At 44.7% G+C, this 21,642-nt stretch overlaps 1 protein-coding gene across 3 annotated transcripts in view; it reads left to right on the top strand.

The window, feature by feature from the left end:
• The first annotated feature begins 2,678 nt into the window (after positions 1-2,678).
• SSBP2 (single stranded DNA binding protein 2) overlaps positions 2,679-21,642 on the top strand; it is a 274,434-nt gene continuing 255,470 nt past the window's right edge. For 2 of the 3 annotated variants that reach the window (XM_089693231.1, XM_089693230.1), the window contains exon 1: positions 2,680-2,837. In XM_089693231.1, the coding sequence (XP_089549357.1) occupies positions 2,782-2,837 (56 nt within the window). In that variant the 5' untranslated portion in view covers positions 2,680-2,781. Of the gene's footprint in view, positions 2,838-21,642 lie in introns of all 3 variants that reach the window. The other variant, XM_089693232.1, reaches the window with a different exon arrangement.

Raw genomic sequence — 21,642 nt, 5'->3', positions numbered from 1 at the left:
AAAAATTCGACCCGAAGGTGAGAGTACACAATTTACAGCCTGGCAACAGAGTGTTGCCAAGGAACTTGGGTGTTCCTGGAAAACACAAGCTGGCTGACTGCCGCTAGAAGTCACAGCCTTTTATCATCTGTAAGCACCTGCCAGGAATGCCAGATCCGCCAAGAAGCATGGGCCACTAAAGACCTGGCACCGAAATCATTTGCCACCATCAGAAGTGGTTCATGTACCTGAACAACCAGATCCACAGCCTGCTCAAACCACCACTCAATGATCATGCCAAGTAACCAAGTCTCAATCCTTGCCACCAAGTGCAGATGAAGATGACAGAAAGAAGAAATGAGCCCGAGGCTCCAGAATTCATACCTCAGAACCAATCTCTTCCAAGTCAAGAAGATCCTCAAACCCCCCGATGGCAGAGGACACGGAAACTGATCAACTTTCTATAGTGGAAGAAGAGTCAGTTGTACAAGAGTCCATTGTACCTGAAACACCTAAGCCTAAAAGGATAAGCGAACAATTTGTCCCCCAAAAAGACTACCTTGTGATACTTTAAGCGAAAGTTTGGAAGAAGCCATCTTAACCTCTCAAAGAACTCACAACATACCAAACCTTCCCAATGCAGACTAAGTGAAGGGTGACTCCAACTCACCCCCTGGCACATCTAGGGGGCTATCCCAATATGAGAGAGAGAGACAAGGCTTGGCTAGGGAACGCCATCAGAGCCAGGCACCAAGCCACTGGAGTCCCCCTTTGCTGTGCACCTGAGATTGGGGGGAACACCACATTGCCCAAACGCCAGACAGAGCAAAGACGGAGTTACTGCCAAACTACAGACATGCTATACCACGGACTGGAACTGCCCGGGGTAACCAAGTGTGAGCGATCGGCTACGCCAGAGGGATCACCACTGCCATTTTGATGGGTCTAGTGAGAGGGCCTGTTGGCCATTATCCATACTGTTCCTAGGGACTGAGCCTTTGGGAATTGTCCGCCCTGTTATTAGTTAGCCCTAATGCTGCCTGCAGGCCCAATTCACAGCGTTCGTCGATTAGCCAGTGAAGATCCAGGGGTAAAGACTGTACTCACCCCAAGGTGTGTGTTCGTTTATTGCCTATATCCTACAGTAAGGTGAAAGGTGCAATACGCCGGTGTAGCTACTTGTGTTTGTAGTTATTCATTCATCCCAGTGTGTCAGAGGGGAACCCAAAATTACCAAGCGGCTCCTATGGAGGTACGGCAACACAGGTATGTCAGGCGGGTGCTGGGTGCTCAGTATATAAACAGGTACATCAGGCGGGTGCTCGGTATATAAACAGGTGCTTCAAGCGGGTGCAGGTTGCTCAGTATATAAACAGGTACGTCAGGCGGGTGCTCGGTGCTCAGTATATAAACAGGTACGTCAGGCGGGTGCTCGGTGCTCAGTATATAAACAGGTACGTCAGGCGGGTGCTCGGTATATAAACAGGTGCTTCAAGCGGGTGCAGGTTGCTCAGTATATAAACAGGTACGTCAAGCGGGTGCAGGTTGCTCAGTATATAAACAGGTACGTCAAGCGGGTGCAGGCTGCTCAGTATATAAATGGGTACGTCAAGCGGGTGCAGGTTGCTCAGTATATAAACGGGTACATCAAGCGGGTGTAGGGTTCTCAGTATATAAACGGGTACGTCAAGCGGGTGTAGGGTGCTCAGTATATAAACGGGTACGTCAAGCGGGTGTAGGGTGCTCAGTATATAAACAGGTACGTCAAGCGGGTGTAGGGTGCTCAGTATATAAACGGGTACGTCAAGCGGGTGTAGGGTGCTCAGTATATAAACAGGTACGTCAAGTGGGTGTAGGGTGCTCAGTATATAAACGGGTACGTCAAGCGGGTGTAGGGTGTTCAGCAAATAAACAGGTACATCACAAGGGTGCAGGTTGCTCAGCATATAAACAGGTACGTCAAGCGGGTGCAGGCTGCTCAGCATATAAACAGGTACGTCAAGCGGGTGCAGGCTGCTCAGCATATAAACGGGTACGTCAAGCGGGTGCAGGTTGCTCAGTATATAAACGGGTACGTCAAGCGGGTGTAGGGTTCTCAGTATATAAACGGGAACGTCAAGCGGGTGTAGGGTGCTCAGTATATAAACAGGTACGTCAAGCGGGTACTGTGTTCTCAGTATATAAACAGGTACATCACACTGGCGTCTCTGAAATGTCTATAGCAGACTCATTCCCCCTCCTCCATGGTGTCTGTCCTCGGCCCCATGCCCTGACAATGGTCGGGGTGAGGACACAACACCCCTGTATACGAGCCCGGTCTCTGTGTGTCCCGGGCCCTCTCCTCAGGCTCGCTCTGCACGAACTCCGGCTCCTGTGTGTCTCCAGTCCGCACTTTCCTCCCGCCCGGCCCCCTCCTGTGAGCTCTCTCCTGGCAGCGGAGGGCGGACGCCCAGCATACGGAACAGCCAGTTGTTTAAAAATCCTTCCAGAACGGTTTCAAATCCCCCCTCCTCCCCCCAGCTCCGAGGAAAGGAGAAGACGACGAAGGAGGAGGAGGAGGCAGTGTGCGCGCTCCGAGCCCGGCCTGCCGGGGAGGAGGAGGGAGAACACCATAGAGGGGGGAGGAGGGGAAGGAGGGGATCAGCCTGTCCGTCAAACTGGTTACCATGGCGAGGGGGCGGAGCCGGCCGCCGGGCGGGCCTATCAGGGAGGGCGCTGCTGGTGTCGCCATGGTGACGGGGTTGTTCCCGGGGAGGCTGTGATCGGTTGACAGGTGTGTGACAATCGGAGCTTTCTGCAAGCATGTACGCCAAAGGCAAGAGTAACAGCGTACCGTCCGACAGCCAGGCCAGGGAGAAGTAAGTGTCAGTCCGCCCGGGGGGTGTGCGGGGGAGGGGGGGCGGTGGGGGACACCGGCTGGGGGGCTACAAACTTCCTGCCCCGGCATGTGCGGGAGAGTGCGGGGACACACCGGGGAAAGTAAGTTTACTGCACGGGGTCCCGGCTGAGGACATAGATCACTGTGCTCCGGACTCATCCCACACAGCCGGGCAATGGAGGACAGCAGGACCACTTACCCACACTTCCCACAACTGGACAACTACAGCTGCATGGAGTTTGGATGTGAACTCGTCCTGGGGGACGGATAGAGCCGCTGTCCCCAACCACACATTCCCCATACACAGCACAGCACCGACTGGGGGCGACACTCTACTGGGAGATCTCCTGGGGTGCTGAGAACTTTGCATGGATGCAGGTCCCTGTGTATATGGATGCAGGTCCCTGTATGTGTGTATGGGAGCAGGTCCCTGTATGTGTGTATAGGTGCAGATGTATGTATGTATGTGTGTATGACTACAGGTCCCTGTATGGGTGCAGGTCCCTGTGTGTATGGGTGCAGATGTATGTATGTATGTGTGTATGGGTGCAGGTCCCTGTGTGTATGACTGCAGGTCCCTGTGTGTTTGGGTGCAGATGTATGTATATATGTATGGGTGCAGATCCCTGTGTGTATGGGTGCAGATGTATGTATATATGTATGTATGTATGGGTGCAGATCCCTGTGTGTATGGGTGCAGATGTATGTATATATGTACGTACAGGTGCAGGTCTATATGTATGGGTGCAGGTCCCTGTATGCAAGGGTGTTCTGTTCAGGTCCCTGTGTGTATGGGTGCCCTACTATGTACAGGTCCCGGTGTTCTTGGGTGCTGTGTGCAGGTCTCAGTGTTTTAGGGTACCCAGATTCATGTAGGTGCCCATGTTCTCAGGTACCTGGCAGGGTGCAGGTCCCTGTATGTATGTGTACCCAGCAATGTGCAGGTCCCTGTGCACGTGGGTGCTGTGTGCAGGTCCCTGTGCACGTGGGTGCTGTGTGCAGGTCCCTGTGCACGTGGGTGCAGTGTGCAGGTCCCTGTGCTCTTGGGTGCAGTGTGCAGGTCCCTGTGCTCTTGGGTGCAGTGTGCAGGTCCCTGTGCTCTTGGGTGCAGTGTGCAGGTCCCTGTGCTCTTGGGTGCAGTGTGCAGGTCCCTGTGCTCTTGGGTGCAGTGTGCAGGTCCCTGTGCTCTTGGGTGCAGTGTGCAGGTCCCTGTGCTCTTGGGTGCTGTGTGCAGGTCCCTGTGCACGTGGGTGCTGTGTGCAGGTCCCTGTGCACGTGGGTGCTGTGTGCAGGTCCCTGTGCACGTGGGTGCTGTGTGCAGGTCCCTGTGCACTTGGGTGCTGTGTGCAGGTCCCTGTGCACGTGGGTGCTGTGTGCAGGTCCCTGTGCACGTGGGTGCTGTGTGCAGGTCCCTGTGCACGTGGGTGCTGTGTGCAGGTCCCTGTGCACGTGGGTGCTGTGTGCAGGTCCCTGTGCACGTGGGTGCTGTGTGCAGGTCCCTGTGCACGTGGGTGCTGTGTGCAGGTCCCTGTGCACGTGGGTGCTGTGTGCAGGTCCCTGTGCACGTGGGTGCTGTGTGCAGGTCCCTGTGCACGTGGGTGCTGTGTGCAGGTCCCTGTGCACGTGGGTGCTGTGTGCAGGTCCCTGTGCACGTGGGTGCTGTGTGCAGGTCCCTGTGCACGTGGGTGCTGTGTGCAGGTCCCTGTGCACGTGGGTGCTGTGTGCAGGTCCCTGTGCACGTGGGTGCTGTGTGCAGGTCCCTGTGCACTTGGGTGCTGTGTGCAGGTCCCTGTGCACGTGGGTGCTGTGTGCAGGTCCCTGTGCACTTGGGTGCTGTGTGCAGGTCCCTGTGCACTTGGGTGCTGTGTGCAGGTCCCTGTGCACTTGGGTGCTGTGTGCAGGTCCCTGTGCACTTGGGTGCTGTGTGCAGGTTCTGGTGCCTTAAGGTGTCCAGCTCCATGTAGATCCCTGTGTTCTTGGGTGCCTGGCTCTGTGCAGGTCCCTGTGTGCTGCAGCCTGAGTATCTTGGACTCCTATCAGCCAACTACTGCTTTGTTAGTAGATGCGATGCTTGGAGGGAAGGTGGCAGGAGGAAGGGATGAGGGCGAGGAGTAGAGCGGGTGAGGAGAAGCTGTGCTGGCTGAGCACATAGACGTGTACAGTGAAGGGATAGAAGACTCCGTAGATGGTGCAGAGTGAATGTTCTTCTGGTTGGGTGAAAGACATGAAGCCATGATCCCTCTGAATACCCCAGACCCCAAGATGTGTTCTTGTCTATAATTGAATGACTAAAGTGAGTGCAGCGTCTTCTGATCCTCTGCCCCCGGAGTGCCGTGGAGGTGACAGCCCCCAGACCTGTGTGGTCCCTGTACTGCCTAATAATAAATCATCAGCTCCATCTATGAAGTGTCGGGCAGGCTTGTCAAACTTTCCCATTGTTGTGAACAGTGTTCTTCCAGCAGTAATCATGTTGTATGTGAGGGGACATTGCCTTTTAATAATATTTCTGAAATGAGGAATGTTTCAGGAATACACTTCTGATTACACTTCTGAAGTGTGCGTACATTGATGTATTGTGTATATATAAGTACCTGAAATAAATAAATTGATGTATTGACCTCCAGAGCCACATTGGTATTGTCGTCAGTGCGGTGTGCTCAGTGTGAACTCTGCATCTGACCTCATTCCTTAGGTGTCATTTTGTACATTGCTCAGGAAATGGTCTACAAGTCACTCAGGTTCACGACGCTCCTTGTGCACTTTGGTCATCAGAATGCAGGAGTACGGTGATACAGACAGGTTACCCCTCTGCACCCATTAAGGGTCTCCAGGCTGGGATTTTGGGATGTTGTCACTGGCTGTAATTGAAGCATTGGGACTTTATCTGAAGGGTTGAAGGAGTTTCAGATGAGTGTTCTCTAATAGACGTTTACTGGGGGGAACCTTTGCCAAATACTACTGATCACAACGTGGTATGAAGTCCTGACAATGGTCCGTCAAGACGGTGGCGGTGGTCCAGTTTTTTTGTCCCTTTTTTAGGTGGCCATACATAATTGCAATTTTCTTTTTGGAAATGCTAATCTGATTTCTAATAGTGGAGGTAAATCAAGGACTGGTTTTGACCATAATGAGCTGGAGAAGAGTCGAACTTTTTTTTTTTTTTCTCTTGTTTTTTATAAACAAACTTGAACACCAAATGAAAGGATGGTGGGACTTTTTAAGTGCTAGACATACAACATTTTCATAAAAATTGTCTTATTAGAACAAATATCCCACTGCTCAGAAAGGTCCATAGAGAAGGTCCGTTCTTCTGCTTTGTCAGGAAAATAAGACCATCTCTAAGATATATTATTTGTACAGTATGTGACATAATGAAGAAACTGATTCATCAGTCTGTGAAATGTGTTGAGGAAAATCTCTACCACATCGATAAAATCAGCATTTGCTTTGACTTCTTGCCAACTACTTAACTCGTATAAGAAACAGCAAGAATGGTGGGCTTTAATGCCCAGCTGCTGCATATACGTGTCCACGGTGGCCCAAGTGGGCCAGCACACTGACCGAGCCATCACCAACAGCTCTTAGTCGAGACTTCTGATTGGGAAACAGCGAACATTCTTCCAATCATGTGACCACTGTGCGAGCCAATTACAGAAAACCTAGAAGTCTCTGGGTTTCCCTTCATCTCTGGCCAGGGATCTGAAGTAGTGGAGCCTCATAGATGTTCATGGGGCTCTGCTGCTTTTAAATGGATTTTGCATAGACTCAGAAGAGTGATGACAGAAAAGACCAAGTGGTCCATTTTTTAAAATCCTGAGTATGGACCTGTGTTTGTCCCAATCTAATGTTAGTTTTGAACTTTTCTGCTAGTTTGAGGTCATGCCCCCGTGTTCTTCATCTTAGCTTGATAATGAAAATAATAATGTCCTACTGTACCCCTTGATGTGTTTAAAGCAGAACTCCAGGCAAATGTTATTTTTCTCCCATGCAGTGGGGCTTTGCCCACACTGCATGGGTTAACTACTTGTTTTTGTCTAGGGGATTAGAGAGATATACTCGCCTAACTTTTGATCCTCCCAGCACAAGACCATCAGTCCCTGTCACTTTTGCCCCCTTGCAGCTTAGCGATCTTATGCGGTAGACTATTCTTGACGTCATCAAGCCCATAGAACGGCAATGGACATGAGGACGTCAGGACCAGTCCACTGCTGGAGGTGGGGGGAGTGCCATTTTCTGGAGGATCAAAGGATTATGTGAGTATCGGCTTTGTCTTCACCCCTAGACAAAACAAGCTGTTAACCCATGCAATGCGGGCACAACTCTACTGCACAGGGAAAATAAAATTCCCAGAGTCCTGCTTTAAAGGTTCCAATCATGTCTCCCCTTTCCCTTCTTTCCTCCAGACTGTACATAATAAGTTCCCGAAGTCTCTCCTGATATGTGTTCTCTTCACGATTTTTGTTGCCCACCTCTGGACACGTCCTATATCATCTTTTTTTTTTTTTTTTTTTTTTTTTACGTTGCGATCTGCAGAACTGGACACAGTATTTGAAATGTGGTTTAACCAAAAACCTTTATGGGCTTACTCACATGGAGCTCAGCTCTGTGCAGCAGGCAAAGCCTTTTTGTTTTTGTTTTTTTTTCCTACCACTGAGCTGTGTACAAGATGTCCATATTATTGAATGGGTACTCATGGACTGTGCGGCCCACACAGGTGAGTTTGACAGTCACGCAGAGACAGGTGTATAGACTTGCATGTCCTTACAGTTGAAGCACACCTATTCACTAATCTGGGCAGCCTGCACGCAGCTCAGTGGTGGGAAGAAAAGTAAACACATGGCTGTGGCTGCAGCATGGGGCTAAGTGCTCATAGGAACGAGCCCTATAGGTGAATCGGGACCTCCTGTATTTTTTTAAACATTTTTATGACAGAGGTTGATATTTATGGAAAATATTGTTGTAAATCAGTTAGTAGTACCTGAAAAGTCCCATTGTCCATTCATTTGGCATCCAGATTACTTACCTGTGCTGGGGACTGGATGGTGGTCTCGATAGAACTGTCCTGGTCCAGACTGTGGTCCGCCATTTAGTGATGTCTGATATAGAATATTAAACGTATTTTTTTTAAAAAATTAAATATATGGTTCTATTTGCAAGCACTGTACAAAGATATTGCGCAGAGCGGTCCCTTACCTCGACCTTTTTAGTCCGTCTTTGGTGCTCTCCCAACTCTTTTATCCGGGTGCCACCTTAGCAAGCGGTGTGCAATGGGGGCACCCTTGTGCATGTTCTCTCAAACTGGGCTGTGTAGGTCCATATAGACAGACATAGCACTGGTAAGCCACACCCCAAATTTGAGTGACAGCTGCAGGAGCCAATGGCTCTTGCTGCTCTGTGTCTCCTGTGAGACTGGGTATTGAGAGGGGTGGTGCTGGAGCCATGAGGAGGGGTAAGTGTTTAGGGATGGGTGGGGAAGGGGGATAGGAAAGATAAAAGGGAGTTGTTTTTTTTTACCGTAATGCAGAGCAGGCATTGAGGTATAAAAAAGAAATAGACTTTAGAAGTACTTAAAACAAAGATGTACTGTATAGTATAGGACTGTATGAAAGGATACTGTAAGCATTGGGTTAGCTTTCCTTCGTAATATAATAATCTTTTTGAAGGCACCTTTATAGATTAGCACCTGATGTGGTGCTGTGACGTTATTCCAAGATGGGGGAGTAGAATCGGGAACTCCAGATTTTATGGACATATTGCTGTTCCCAAGAGACAAAGGAGACTGTGGGTGATCCAACCCGGCATTTACCAAAAACAAAAAGTTTCAGGTAGCAGGACTCGTCAATATTCCTTGATTATATAGACCCTGAAACGTCAGGTTTGGTATTTCATTCAAGGCAACTTGACCTATAACCCTGATATTTTGATGAAATCAGTCTGGGTTCAGGTAGCAATTGAATGTTGTTTCTGAGGAAGTTAATTGAGATCAGCTTTATTCAGGAAAAAAAAGTCACTCGCAATTGAGAAGCTGAATTGATGCCTGCTAGAATGGATCAGCCTTATGTTTCCAGGGTTGTCAGTGTGTAACATGCAGATGTTCTACTGCTGAAACTTAGTCAGGGCTGGAGCAAAGCAATCACAACAGGTCGCTTACTCTCCCACTCCTCCATTTATAAAGAAACGTATCTTTTTTTCAAACTATACAAGGGGTTCTGTGATTGGATAATGGGTAAATAAACTTTGTGTTCTATTTTCCAGTTACAGAACACCTAATGTTCTTTGAAACTGACAGTTGGGACTGAAGCACAGTGACAGCAGCAGGTTGATCACTCTGCTGCTCCTCCATTTATTTATTTTCAAAGCAAACAAGTCGTAGTGTGATTGGACAGTGGGTGTATGAACATCACAATCCCCTCTTATCCAATCACAGAATGCCTTGTATTATTTTAAACTGACAGCTGGTGCTGGCGCACAGTGATCATAGTGGTTTGCACATTCTAAAACTCTTATTAATTTCAAAGACAACAAGGCATTCTGTAATTGGACAAGGGAAGATGTGGAAGTTAATATGCCCCTTGTCCAATCACAGGACACCTTGTATTTTTTGAAAATAATCATTTTAGGTGCGGGAGAGGGAGTGACCTGCTGTGATAATTGTGCGTCAGTTTCTGCGACGGTAGTTCTGCACTTACATCCCTGTCGGGGATTATCTGAATCCAATAGTTTTCAGGGAAGAAGCAGCAGCTACCAGTCAGGAACACATCATTGGAGGTACTGTATGTTATTGGAACCTGGCTAATGCTCCAATATTGTTTTTGACAAGTTCCGCTTTAAAGGGTAACTCCACTTTTATGGGGAAAAAATAGCAAATAAAAAATTACAGCATATACAATTGAGACACAGGTCATATTGTAATTGAATGTTATTAAAATTACCTTTTTATTTCATTCTGCAGCACTGTATTTGTGCAAAATGCAATGGAATATGGCAGCCTGAAGGTGTTCTGTACACAGGTGGTGTACAGAACGCTCCCCAGAAATGTCAGTTTCTGTGTGGTTGTTTCATTGATTTTCCCAGAAGATACAAGTCAGATTTTGGGCATCCCCTGCAATAAAATTGTTATTTTTGGTGAGATACTCCCAAAGGGAAATTACATCTAAAAGGGATGCAGACCCTGCCACGTTTTCCTGTTTAGAACCTTGCAAGGGCAGCAGCTGATTGATAATTATAAAAGCTCTCCCATACAGATTCACTCTGCACATGGACACAGACAAAGGGCTATTTTGTTTTCAGAATAACAAAAGGTAGGAACTCGAAGCAAAGTTTGTTAAAATTCTTGCAATGTACATTGGCCACCCAGAGGGGAATGGTTTTTTTTTTGTTTGTTTTTTGTTTTTTTTTCTTTAAAGTGGTTTACTCAGTATTAAAGAAGGCTAACTAAAGGCAAAACTTTTTATTTTGGATAGAGCTCAAGAGAGTGATATAACCTCTGTCAGGTTTGATTTTTTTTGGACATTGTGTCTCATTGAGGAGATTTCCCTTCACCTCCTGTCCCATAGCCACAACAGGAAGTGAGAGGAAATCCCTAGTACACAGCTAATATGGACACATATAAACTAATATACCAGCATGTCTTTGGAGTGTAATGGGAAACCTATACAAGCACAGGGAGAACATGCAGATCATGTCCTAGCTGAGATTTAAACCAAGGACCCCAGTGCTGCAAGCATTTTCTATATCATTCACATATGTGTTTAAAATGTATTTCATGTTCTGCAGTTGCATGCTCTTTACATATATATATATATATATATATATATATATATATATATATATATATATATTTTTTTTTGGTCAGGTAAACAATTAGCAAATTGTATACTTTAATTTAAAATCCTACATTTTTCCCCCTGTGCTTTTGAGAATGTTTTATTTTTGGTCATATTTTTGACTCTGCTAATCAATCAGCATTCAGTGTGTACTTTGCCTTCCTTGAGGAGCAGTGTCCCCTGACCTCTGTTTATTTATGTTTCTGGAAGATGATGGGCGGATGGAATGTACTACTATACTTTATCGTCACTGCTGACGTTCGTTATGTTTGTTGTAGCAACATCCTGTGAGGTCATCACTAGTGATGTCATTGGCCAGACCCTGACATGACACTGAACCATATTCTGTATTTTATTTGTGATGGATAGTGCTGAGGCCTGCTAGTAGCTTGTTGAAAGTAGCAGAACTTCCTTTATAAGTGGTATTAAATGTTAGTTTTTTTGTGTTATTTTTAAAGCCAGTCATTTTTATCTGCTCTGTGTAATGCTTTTGCACAGAGCAGCCCTGATCTTCCTCTTCTCGGGTCCCCCGACAGCACGCCTAGCTCCCCCCCCCCCTTGCCCAGTTCACTAATGCGCTTTCACTCCTGAGCCCAACGCTATGCGTCCATATGACACAGAGCCGTGGCTTGGCTCCGCCCCCTCACTTTCTCCTCATTGGCTGTGATTGACAGCAGTGGGAACCAGTGGCTCCTGCTGCTGTCTCCGCCAATGAGGAGAGGGAGTATCAGGACAGCCGAGGCTCTTGTGCTCATCTCTGGATCGGGATGGGGCTCAGGTAAGTATTAGGAGGGCTGTGGGGGGAGCAGCACACAGAAGGTTTTTTTTTACCTTCATGCCTAGAATGCAAAAAGGTTAAAAAAAAAAAAAAAAAAACACCTTCTGCCTTTGATCACCTTTTTAAGGTGTTTTTGTTAACATATAACTAAAGGCAAAGTTTTTTTTTCTCTTTTTTTTTTTTTAGTTTTGGACAGAGTGGAGATTAATTAGATCCCTTGTCAGTTTTTATTGCTGCCTGTGCCCCCAGAGATTCACCCAAGACATTCCATTTCTTTGCTGGGATTTTCTCTCACTTCCTGTTTGTCTATGGGATAGGAAGTACATTTAAATCTCCCCAATGGGACAAAGGTCCATTGGCGGCTACAGTTGTCGATCACTGGGTCCCCGCTGGAGATTCCCCGCCGGCACCGGTACAACAGTGAAAGGGGAGAAGTCTGTGTGTAAACAACACAGATCTCTCTCCTGTCAGCACCGACATGCTGCTTTGTATTGCTATGCAGAGCAATACAAAGCAGCAAGTTTCCCTAGTAAAACACACACAGCACACACAGTAAAAACCGCATACAACACACAGTTAACCCTTTGATTGCCTCAGATGTTAACCCCTTCCTGCCGAGTGTCATTAGTACAGTGTCAGTGCTTTTTATTAGCACTGATCACTGTATTAGTGTCATTGGGATGTCAGTGGCAGTTGATCAGTTCCCAGTTGTGTCAGAATGCCCGCTATAAATCGCTGATCGCCGCCATTACTAGTATTTAAGAAAAAGTGTGTGTGTGTGTCACACACCACCATTTGTAGACGCTATAACTTTCACGTAAACCAATTAATTTACATGTATTGTAATTTTTTTTTTGTAGCACACACATGTAGCAGAATACATTTTCTGCCAAAATTTATGAAGCAATTATATTTTTATTGGATATAATTTATAGCAAAAAGTCAAAAAAATTTTTTTTCAAATTTGTCAGTCTCTTTTGTTTATAGTGGAAGAAATAAACGCACAGGCGATCAAATACCACTGAAAGTTCAATTTGTGGGGGAAAAAAAGGACATGAATTTCATTTAGGTGCAGTGTTGCATGATTATGCAATTGTCAGTTAAAATAATGCAGCGCTGTATCGCAAAAATGGCCCGGTCAGGAAGGGGGGGGGGGGTAAATCCTCTGGAGGGCAAGTGGTTAAATTGTTAGTAAATCCTGTACACCCCCTAGACATACTAGCTGTGCTTAGTAACACAAAGCAGTGCATTTGTATCTTGCTGCTTTGTAAACTTATTGTTAAGGAATAGGTTGCCTATCACGAATTGGTAAAATGAGGGTACCTATCACAACTGAGAGGCCTGCTTTTGGCTGATTTGCCATTTTGAGTAGCGATGACAACCAAAGACATTTTCCTAACCTATGTGCAAGGCAAGTGTGTATTCTGCTGTTTTTGAGCTGGATTTTGGGACAGTTGTTATATGATGACATTGGAGGAGGGGTAATTTATTGGACAATTTATAAAGCATGTCCCCATACTTTTGTCCCATCTACCCCCCAAAGAAAAAAAAAAAAAGCCGGTGCTTCCTCCCTTTGTGCCGCTGTCCCTGCTTTTGGTCTTTGTCCAGCTCTTGCTGGGATCGGTCAGCTTGTACATGCTTGTCCAACCACCCTTCCAAGTCTATGGTCAGCCTTACAAAGGTTTTTTCCAATTTCTGTTAATTTCCCAAAACCTTCATTGTTGGTGGGTCATGAATATGCTTTCTTTCCTATTTGTCTCCTGATGTGCAGTTTAGTAATAAAGCCGAATTGCTTTTAAAGGACTCATTCTTACTTCAGCTTGTCCAAGTTACACTGCGATGCACCAGGAAGAGATTGCCATTTATCCAGTCCTGGCATAGCACTTGCCTTTGATGAACTGTAGATAGTGTTTTCTGCTGAATTGCCACAACCGAACATTTGTCTTTCTTGCACCATGATAAGCTTTGAAGTATAAGTGTTGATAGTGAGAAAGGAAAGGGCATACTGGTTAAATGTACATTTAGAACACACGCTGAAAGAATGGACAGTGCTGTTATTCTGGGTCTGCTCATTTTCATGATGTAGTGAGCTGCTTCCACTGTCCATGGAAGGTCTTGGCCATGGCAGAGTAGACTGTCAGGTGTGATGACCATCATGTTTTCAGTGTGGTGGAAGAATAAGGACTAATCTATGCAAATGTTCTTCAATTCTGAACAAAAATATGAATTCGTCTAGTTTATTTTGTAAAGAAAACAGCACTGATGGATTATCATTTCTCATTTCATCATTTGGACCACATGTCCTTCTAGCCTTGCTGCCATGCTGACCCAGTGGACTCAATACCTTTTCAGTTACTGACCTGGAAGAAATATGCAGATTGGGAATTTAGGAGTATAGGTTTCCTACCTGAGTTGTGTGTATGTGTGTGTTTTTTTGATTTTTTTTCTATTTGTTTTTGGTGTTTTTGCTGTCTCACGGTGGGTAGCTTGTTATGGCCACCGGTGTGCAAGCCTAGTGAAAATTGGTACATCAGCCACAGAGCTGCTCCAGATTTTGCATTCTCTTGGTTTTAGTAAATCAGGTCGGCCTGTCAGTTTTTTAGGTGGACCTAATTGGATGGTCCATTCACCCCTATGGACTGGCGGGTGTAAATGGGGCTTGTGTCTGTTTACACCTGCCTACCTTTTAGTCTCTAAAAAAAAAAAAAAAAGAAAAAAAAACAAAGGGGATCTGTCCCCCTCCATCTAAGTAGATCTGATTGGAGGGCAGTCAAGTGTAAGCAGACAGCGGAGCTTGCTTACTCCAGGCTGCCCATAGAGCATAGAGGACTGTGTCCATGTCTGCTCTGCATAAACGGAGTGGATATGGATGGCTCATCCGCCCACTCTGCTCTGATCAGATCCCCTGCTGAACTCAACAGAGTCTGCCCTGTGTGATAGGGGCCATGAAGAAAGAGGATGAGAGCACAAGGGAAATTCTATTGTATTTTAAGTAACAAAATGAATGAATGAGAAAAAAAAAATAAATGATTTATTATATTTTATTTATTTTTTATAAACTCTTTAGTTTCTCACTACACTTTTTTTTTTTTTTTTTCTTTTAAATTGGGCCCCCTGCAGCATTATGCCATATGCACTGCATGTTAGCACATTATGGCAGACTTGCCTTTAAAACTGAGTCCCCCAGCGGCACATGCTGTCACTGCTGATGGTGCTTCCATTTTGACTCTTGTCTTCCTTTCTGGTTCTCAATCTCTGTTTAATGACCAAGCTGCGGACCCTGCTCTTGCACATGCGCACGGGAGTCATCATTGTGGCATGGCGCTCTGCCTTGAGGACACACAGAGTGTGCTGTGGATTGCAGAGTTTGCGCATCTACAGTGACTTAATTAGCTATTGCTGATGTGAATTAAACTGAACAAGCTTAGTTGATATTTTAACAGCCCATATTGGGAAATGCTTCCTCTAGTGGTCATTTGTATATGATGGCATGGATTTCGCTTTCTGATTACAGAGATGTACAGAAAGCCTTTATGGAGTCCCATTGTTTTTATCCAGATAAGACTGGATCAATGTCCTTAAGCTGGCCATAGATGGCCCTAATTTCACCCAATTCCTGTTGAATTGGCTGAAATTCGAGCCATGATTGGCCTTGTGGGCACTACCTGGCTTGACAGTATTAGATTTGGAAATTGACTGAGCCAAGTGGGAAATTATCAGCTGAGTAGTGACTATATTCTATCAGATGCAGTCACTGTTTGGATATCCAGACAGCCATAGATGTTTTGGCTGTCAGATTACTATAGCAGCCAGGGGAGAGTTCTCCATCCATGATGTTAGCATGGATGGAGGAATCAGTTGGCTTTTCTCTTGTTCAACCCGTAGGCTGAACAATAACTGAGCTGTGTATGGCTGCCCTTAGAACAGCTCAGTGATTGCATAATATTACCAAGTAGGAAGCAGAGCCTGCTTGGAGTAAGCAAAATATAGTAGATCCTACAAACCTGTTTGACAGGCTATGCACAGAAATGGTGTGAACCTGATTACATGTGTGTGCGTGTTTGTGTGTGTGTGTTGTTGTTTTTTTTTTTAAACAAAAGTCTTCCCCAGTCGCTCTTTATTTCTAAAATTGAAGTATTCTTATTGTCCTGGAATTGCAGCAGTATGGAGTATCCCAATTCCATATATATATATATATATATATATAAAATTTATTATTTTTTTTTTATACATTCAACCCATTCTGACCTGCAGCAATCAGCTGTTGGCACTCTCTACAAAACTGATCCCATTCATGAACAGGCACCTTTCTAGTCTACTACAGCGGTAGACAAGCTCTGTACCTCAGCTGTGATGAAACTACAAATCCCATGCTCTGGAAGTCATGCCTGAAGTTGTCATTCTTGCAATGCCTCATGGGACTTGTAGTTGCAGAACAACTGAGGTGCAGAGGTTGCCTACCCCTAGTCTTTTCTAATTAATTGTAAAGAACAAATAGTAGATCTCTTAAACATGCAGTAAACGTGCCTGTATTGCAGAGAATGCCTGCAGTTTAATATGTAACCATCTATGTAGCCAAACTGTCTCCTTGACAAAAATTGATAAACTGCAAAAGGTTACAGTTGTTACTAGAAGTGTAGGTAGATTGTCCAATGCTGGCACTGTTCCTTTGATTGCTTTAGGACAGTTTCTTCTTGCTTACTGTACTGCAGGAAAACTTAAGTTTAAACTTCTTGGCTGGGTGTTTTCAGAAACTTAAATTACAAATTGGCGTTTGTCACATTGATATTTTATATTAAACATAGTGAAATTGTTCTTTCTAATGCATGTTTAATAATATTATAAATTTTGTCTGTTTTAGTTTTTTTGTTCAGTAAATATCTTAAAAATATTCCAGCCAGCAGATGGTGAACTGTATCCTGAAAATAGGCCACAATGTCTTGAAGTAGGGACAGGAAAGTGCTAGTTACTTGGCTGTTTGTGGCTTCAGTACTCTGAGTGACTGACCAGAAACAAGGATGCAGCAAATTGGATCAGAGTAATGTCCACATACTTGTCCAGGGTCAGTGTCCTTCAAAGTACTGAAGCCAGTGGCTCAACATAGCAGCCAGACAGCTATTTTTTTTCTTTAAGGGAAAGGTCCGCAGTGGCCCCGTACATATTTCTTGCAGTACCTTTTGTTGTATTATTGCGATTATTATTATTTTTTTAATTATTTTTACTTTGTGATCTGAAAGTAACACACTTCCTGTCCTAGAGTGACAGTATTCAATCAGTATACTGCAGGGGTCTCCAAACTTTATTGTCCTTCAGACTTTATGGAGGCTGTGCTCTGGCCAGTGGGAGTAAAAAATGCCCTAGTATCAGTAGGAGTAAACAAATCTCCATCATTTTTTATTATTATTATACAGGATTTATATAGCACCAAAGTTTGCTCAGAGCTTTACAATATAAAGGGAGACAATACAGCAACAATACAGTTCAATACAAGAGGGTTAGGAGGGCCCTGCTCCTGGGAGCGTATAATCTAATAGGAAGGTGCTGGTGGTACAAAAGGTAATAACTGTGGGGGATGGACTGACGGGAGAAATAAAAAATGTGGTTATTAGCTGAAGGCAGGATGGGCTTCTCTGAAGAGATAGGCAATCCCTGATAAACCTAAAAGTTGGCAGAGTGGGTTAGAGCTGGACAGATTGGGATAGAGAGTTCCAGAGGATGGGGGAGTCTCTGGAGAGGAGACAAGGGAGCTAGAGAGTAGGAGGTTGTGCGAGGAGCGGAGAGTACAGTTTGGATGATATTTAGAGACAAGATTGGTGATGTAATTGGGATCAGAGTTATAAATTGCTTTATATGTTATTGTTAATGTTTTGAATTTTATTTGTTGGGCAATGGGAGTCATTTGCTTAAGTAGGAGTAATCATGTCCCATTATAGGTATCAAATACTGATACAAACAATGGGGCACTATTATTCCCACTGATACAAACAATGGGGCACTATTATTCCCAATGATACCATCATTAGTGTCTGTGAAAGGAATTGTGCCCCACCATTGGTGTCAGTGGCTGGAATGGTGCCTTATCACTGGTGTCCGTTGTGGATGGAATAGTGCCCCAAGGGCTGGATAGAGGCAAGCAAAGGGCCACCTATGGCCCCAGGGCAGAAGCTTGGAGACCACTGCTCTACTGTATCCATGGAGGTTCAATGTGTCACCCAAGGCTGCCCTCCTGATTTGGACTACAAACCCCTCCCTATCCTCCTCTCCATCACAAAGAGTGATGTTGCTTTGTGGCTCTCAGAAAATGGCTTGGAAAGCTGATAACCTTGTTTGCAATATCCATTCAGAACTCAGGAAGTTACTAGCAAACTGGATTTCTGGCAGGATTAACATTTTTATATTAACAAAGAAAAAGAAAATTAATGCAGCCACTGCATCTAGAGACTGTTGAGCCACAATAGATGCTTTTTGGGGGGTTACAATGTCCTTTTTAAAGCTAAAGTTTAGTGCAAAAAGTGCTTTGGGGTCTATTGCACCAGGGGCATAACTTGCCTGTAATGAAGTGTATCCTATGTCCTGTTGGTTGCTGTAAAAGTCCTTCCTTTAGTGATGCTGCATCCTTCTTCCACTGGTGAACTTCTCTGATGCTGCATGGCAAAAACAAAAACGATGCAAACGCCTAGTAGATTAACTCCAACACTTTATTAAAAGGTTAAATATACTCAGGAACCAATAGAGAATGTTTGCGTATCAAAGTTAATAGAGTCCAGATGTCAGCCCTCCAATCTCCTGGAATAACACGGATGACAGAACATGCTGACACGTTTCAGGGAGATATTACTCTGAGGAAGAGGGCCAGTCCCTTGAAATGCGTCAGAACGTTGTGTTATTCCATGAGATTGGAGGGCTAACATCTGGACTCTATAACTTTGAAATGCAAACATTGGTATGTATCTTTTCACAAAGTGTTGGAGATGATGCAGTCGGTGTTTGCGCTCTTCTTGTTATATGCACGGTACAGAGTTCCCTAAGGAGGGCTGCACCTCTATCATTATTCAGTGTGGGCTGCAAGTGCTCATGATTTTTGTAATGTTTATGGAAAGCTTCCCTGTGTGTTCTGAGCGCCAAACTGTCAAGTTTGCACTAGTCTATGCTGCATGGCATTAGTTAAAGTAGAACACCAACCAAAATTTTTTATTTTTTTTCCCCTTTTTAATTTGTGTTGGATAGCTTTGTGAAGTTACACATTCTGATAGACTTAGATGGGAAACTTTCCTAAGGGGAACCTATCTTAAGTGAAACTGTCTTAAGCCCCGTACACACAATGAGAATATCGGACGAACGATCGGCCGTTTTTTTTTTGCCTGCTAGTCTCACATCGAAAGTGAAAAAGTTATTAGATACGAAAATTCTCCTATGAAAGAAAAGAATTTCGAAAGTGATGTCATGTATTGTATTTTTTCGGATGACTACTGTACTGATTAAACAAAAATCGTACAATCTGGTATCGTACGAGAATTTTTTGCGCTTGTACCTTCGGCTATTGTCACACAAATTGTCGTGATCGGCTCTCAAAAGCTTTGTACTAACGACCCGATTATCGGACGATCTGTCCTCGTACAAACATTTTCGTACAATATTCTTATAGTGTGTATGGGGCATTAGGCTAGACTCACACCTATGCAGTTTGCATTTGATCGGTTTCTGCAGTACTTTTTGCAGTGCATTTTTGCACATACGTTTGATGCATTTTGGAGGTTTTTTTCCAACTTGTTGGGCAGATTAAACCGCAAAAGGCAAAATGCATCAAAAAGCACTACATGAATTTCTGCAGCGTCTCTATTGAAGTCTATTGAACCAAAATGCAACATTTTGAATTTAAAAAAAGTCCCTGACCCTTTCCAAAAAATACACTGGGTGAAAACGTTGAGATGTGAACGTGTCCCATAGGAAATCATGTTAAATGGACTGTAGTGCTTTTCTGCAAAATGTAAAACGCTTAGGTGTGACCTTAGACTTAGGTGTGATTAGCTGTTAAATCGGAGGAACGATCTGTAGAACGTGAGGGGAAGCCTTCCTATTTAGGGGGGGAAACTGCTATTGAAACCTTTTCCAACCCTTTCATCCTCTTATCCATACCCAGGTTAAAAGTTGTGGATGGAGAAGCATTTTAATAAGAGGTGGATCGGGACAGGGCTGTCTTCTAGAAGTGTGGGATTGTGCACTTCTAATAACACTGTGCTGTGCCTTGCTAGGTACGTCCTGCTAATCTCCACTAATGCTTTTGCCGTAGTTGTGTTCTGATGTAAAATACTATCATTTTCTGTTAACAAAAGGCACAAAAAAGAAACAGAAATTGCAAGGTGGTCGAGCTCTGTTTGACACTATCTTGCACAAGGGTAGATTTGAAACTCCGCCCATATTTCTGGTTGCTATGGAAACAATCTATGTTCGGGAAATAATTTCAAATGCTAGCACTTGTCTGTTTAACCCCTGAAACCGCCTGTCACTGCCTGTACACTGGTGTGGAGGAACTGTTTCTAATTTTATCTCCTGAGACACCACAACAGCACATGTATTTCCAGTCCTACAAATTCCTAATGTTGAACCACCCTCTCCACCCCTTTTAACCACAGTAAGAGCCACCACCCTGGGTACCTTGGATGGCCTTTCTTCTCACCATCACTCATGGCAAATTATAGGTGCCAAGTTTAATATTTTTGTTCATTTTCTTTATATACAGATAAAGAGAATGTGTGTCTGAACAGGCACAGCCTTTGGCTGGCTGTCAGGATTAAGATGGACGTATATATGACAATCTGTTTGTGAACTCCATAGACCAGCAGTCTTCATACTGCGGCCCTTTGCTTGCCATTATCTAGTCCCTGGGTACTAGCCCTCCGACGGACGCCAACAGTGGGGTACTAGCCCTCCGACGGACGCCAACAGTGGGGTACTAGCCCTCCGACGGACGCCAACAGTGGGGTACTAGCCCTCCGACGGACGCCAACAGTGGGGTACTAGCCCTCCGACGGACGCCAACAGTGGGGTACTAGCCCTCCGACGGACGCCAACAGTGGGGTACTTGTCCTCCCACAGACACCAACGATGGGGATGTTTTTTCTGTAATACCAAAATTAGGGCATTGTTCACTCCCACTGGTCACAATCTGGCTGCTCTAAAGTCTGAAGGAGAGTAAACTGGCTCGTTGTTTAAAGAGTTTGGAGACCCCTAACCCTAGACTAAAGGCAGGACATACATTATGAAATTTTCTTTCCTTCAGCTACAGGTACAGCCAGCAGAATAGAATGATCGCTGCTGGTGGCTATAGTCTGCAGCATTCAGGTGGGAAAAAACCCGACAGGTTGGTTGTACTGAAATTGTTTGATTGATCAATACATGGGTCAAATTCTGAACAAATTTTCTTTAAAAATCTGAAATTTTGTGTATTTTGTAATCCGATGGTGCCACCATTGATTTTGAGATTCGACTAACCAAGCCTTCAATTTCACCTCATGTTGCTACAGATTTGAATTTTCATGGCTAGGAATCTTCTTTTCTTTCCAGATCACAGCTCATGCTCATTGCTATTTCGATTATATTTCTCACACAAATCTCCCATCATTGATTTAGAAATTTTTTTTGTTTTTCAAAATATGTCCAACAAATTGGCCAATGCTGCAGCCCACCAGTGGTACGAAATTCAAATGAAAATTTTTAGTTATGATTTTTCAAAAGAAAATGCTTTTGGATTTTGACTCCTGTATGGCCTGCATTAATCTGGTGTGGCAATAATGCTGGTGACTGCATTATAAGGTTGATTTACTTAAACTGGAGAGTGCTAAATCTGATACAGCTGTGTATGGTAGTCAGTCAGCTTCAGACTTCAGCTTTTTCAATTAAGCTTTGACAAAAGCAGAGCGGAGGTGCACAAGATTTTGCACTCTCCAGTTTTAGTAAATCAACCCCTGTGTGTGAATGAGCAACACACCTGCACTTTACACATGCAGGTCAAAGTCATTTATAGTTTTTATTTAAAGCCCATCTCCTCCAATAAGAAAAAAAAATTTCCTTGGCACGGGGGCTGCCCCTGCATTGAACAGGATAAACACTCATTGAGGTCTACGGGGCAGTGAAAAGCGCTTGCTCCCCTGCTCCACCCCGGGAGAAGGCATATCCTCTTC

Source organism: Staurois parvus, unplaced genomic scaffold (assembly GCF_062004578.1).
Source record: "Staurois parvus isolate SC_StPar_1 unplaced genomic scaffold, SC_StPar_1.0 ptg000618l, whole genome shotgun sequence".
NCBI classification, from domain to species: domain Eukaryota; kingdom Metazoa; phylum Chordata; class Amphibia; order Anura; family Ranidae; genus Staurois; species Staurois parvus.
The sequence above is the reverse complement of the archived record's forward strand: the minus strand, read 5'-3'. Positions and strand labels throughout refer to the sequence as shown.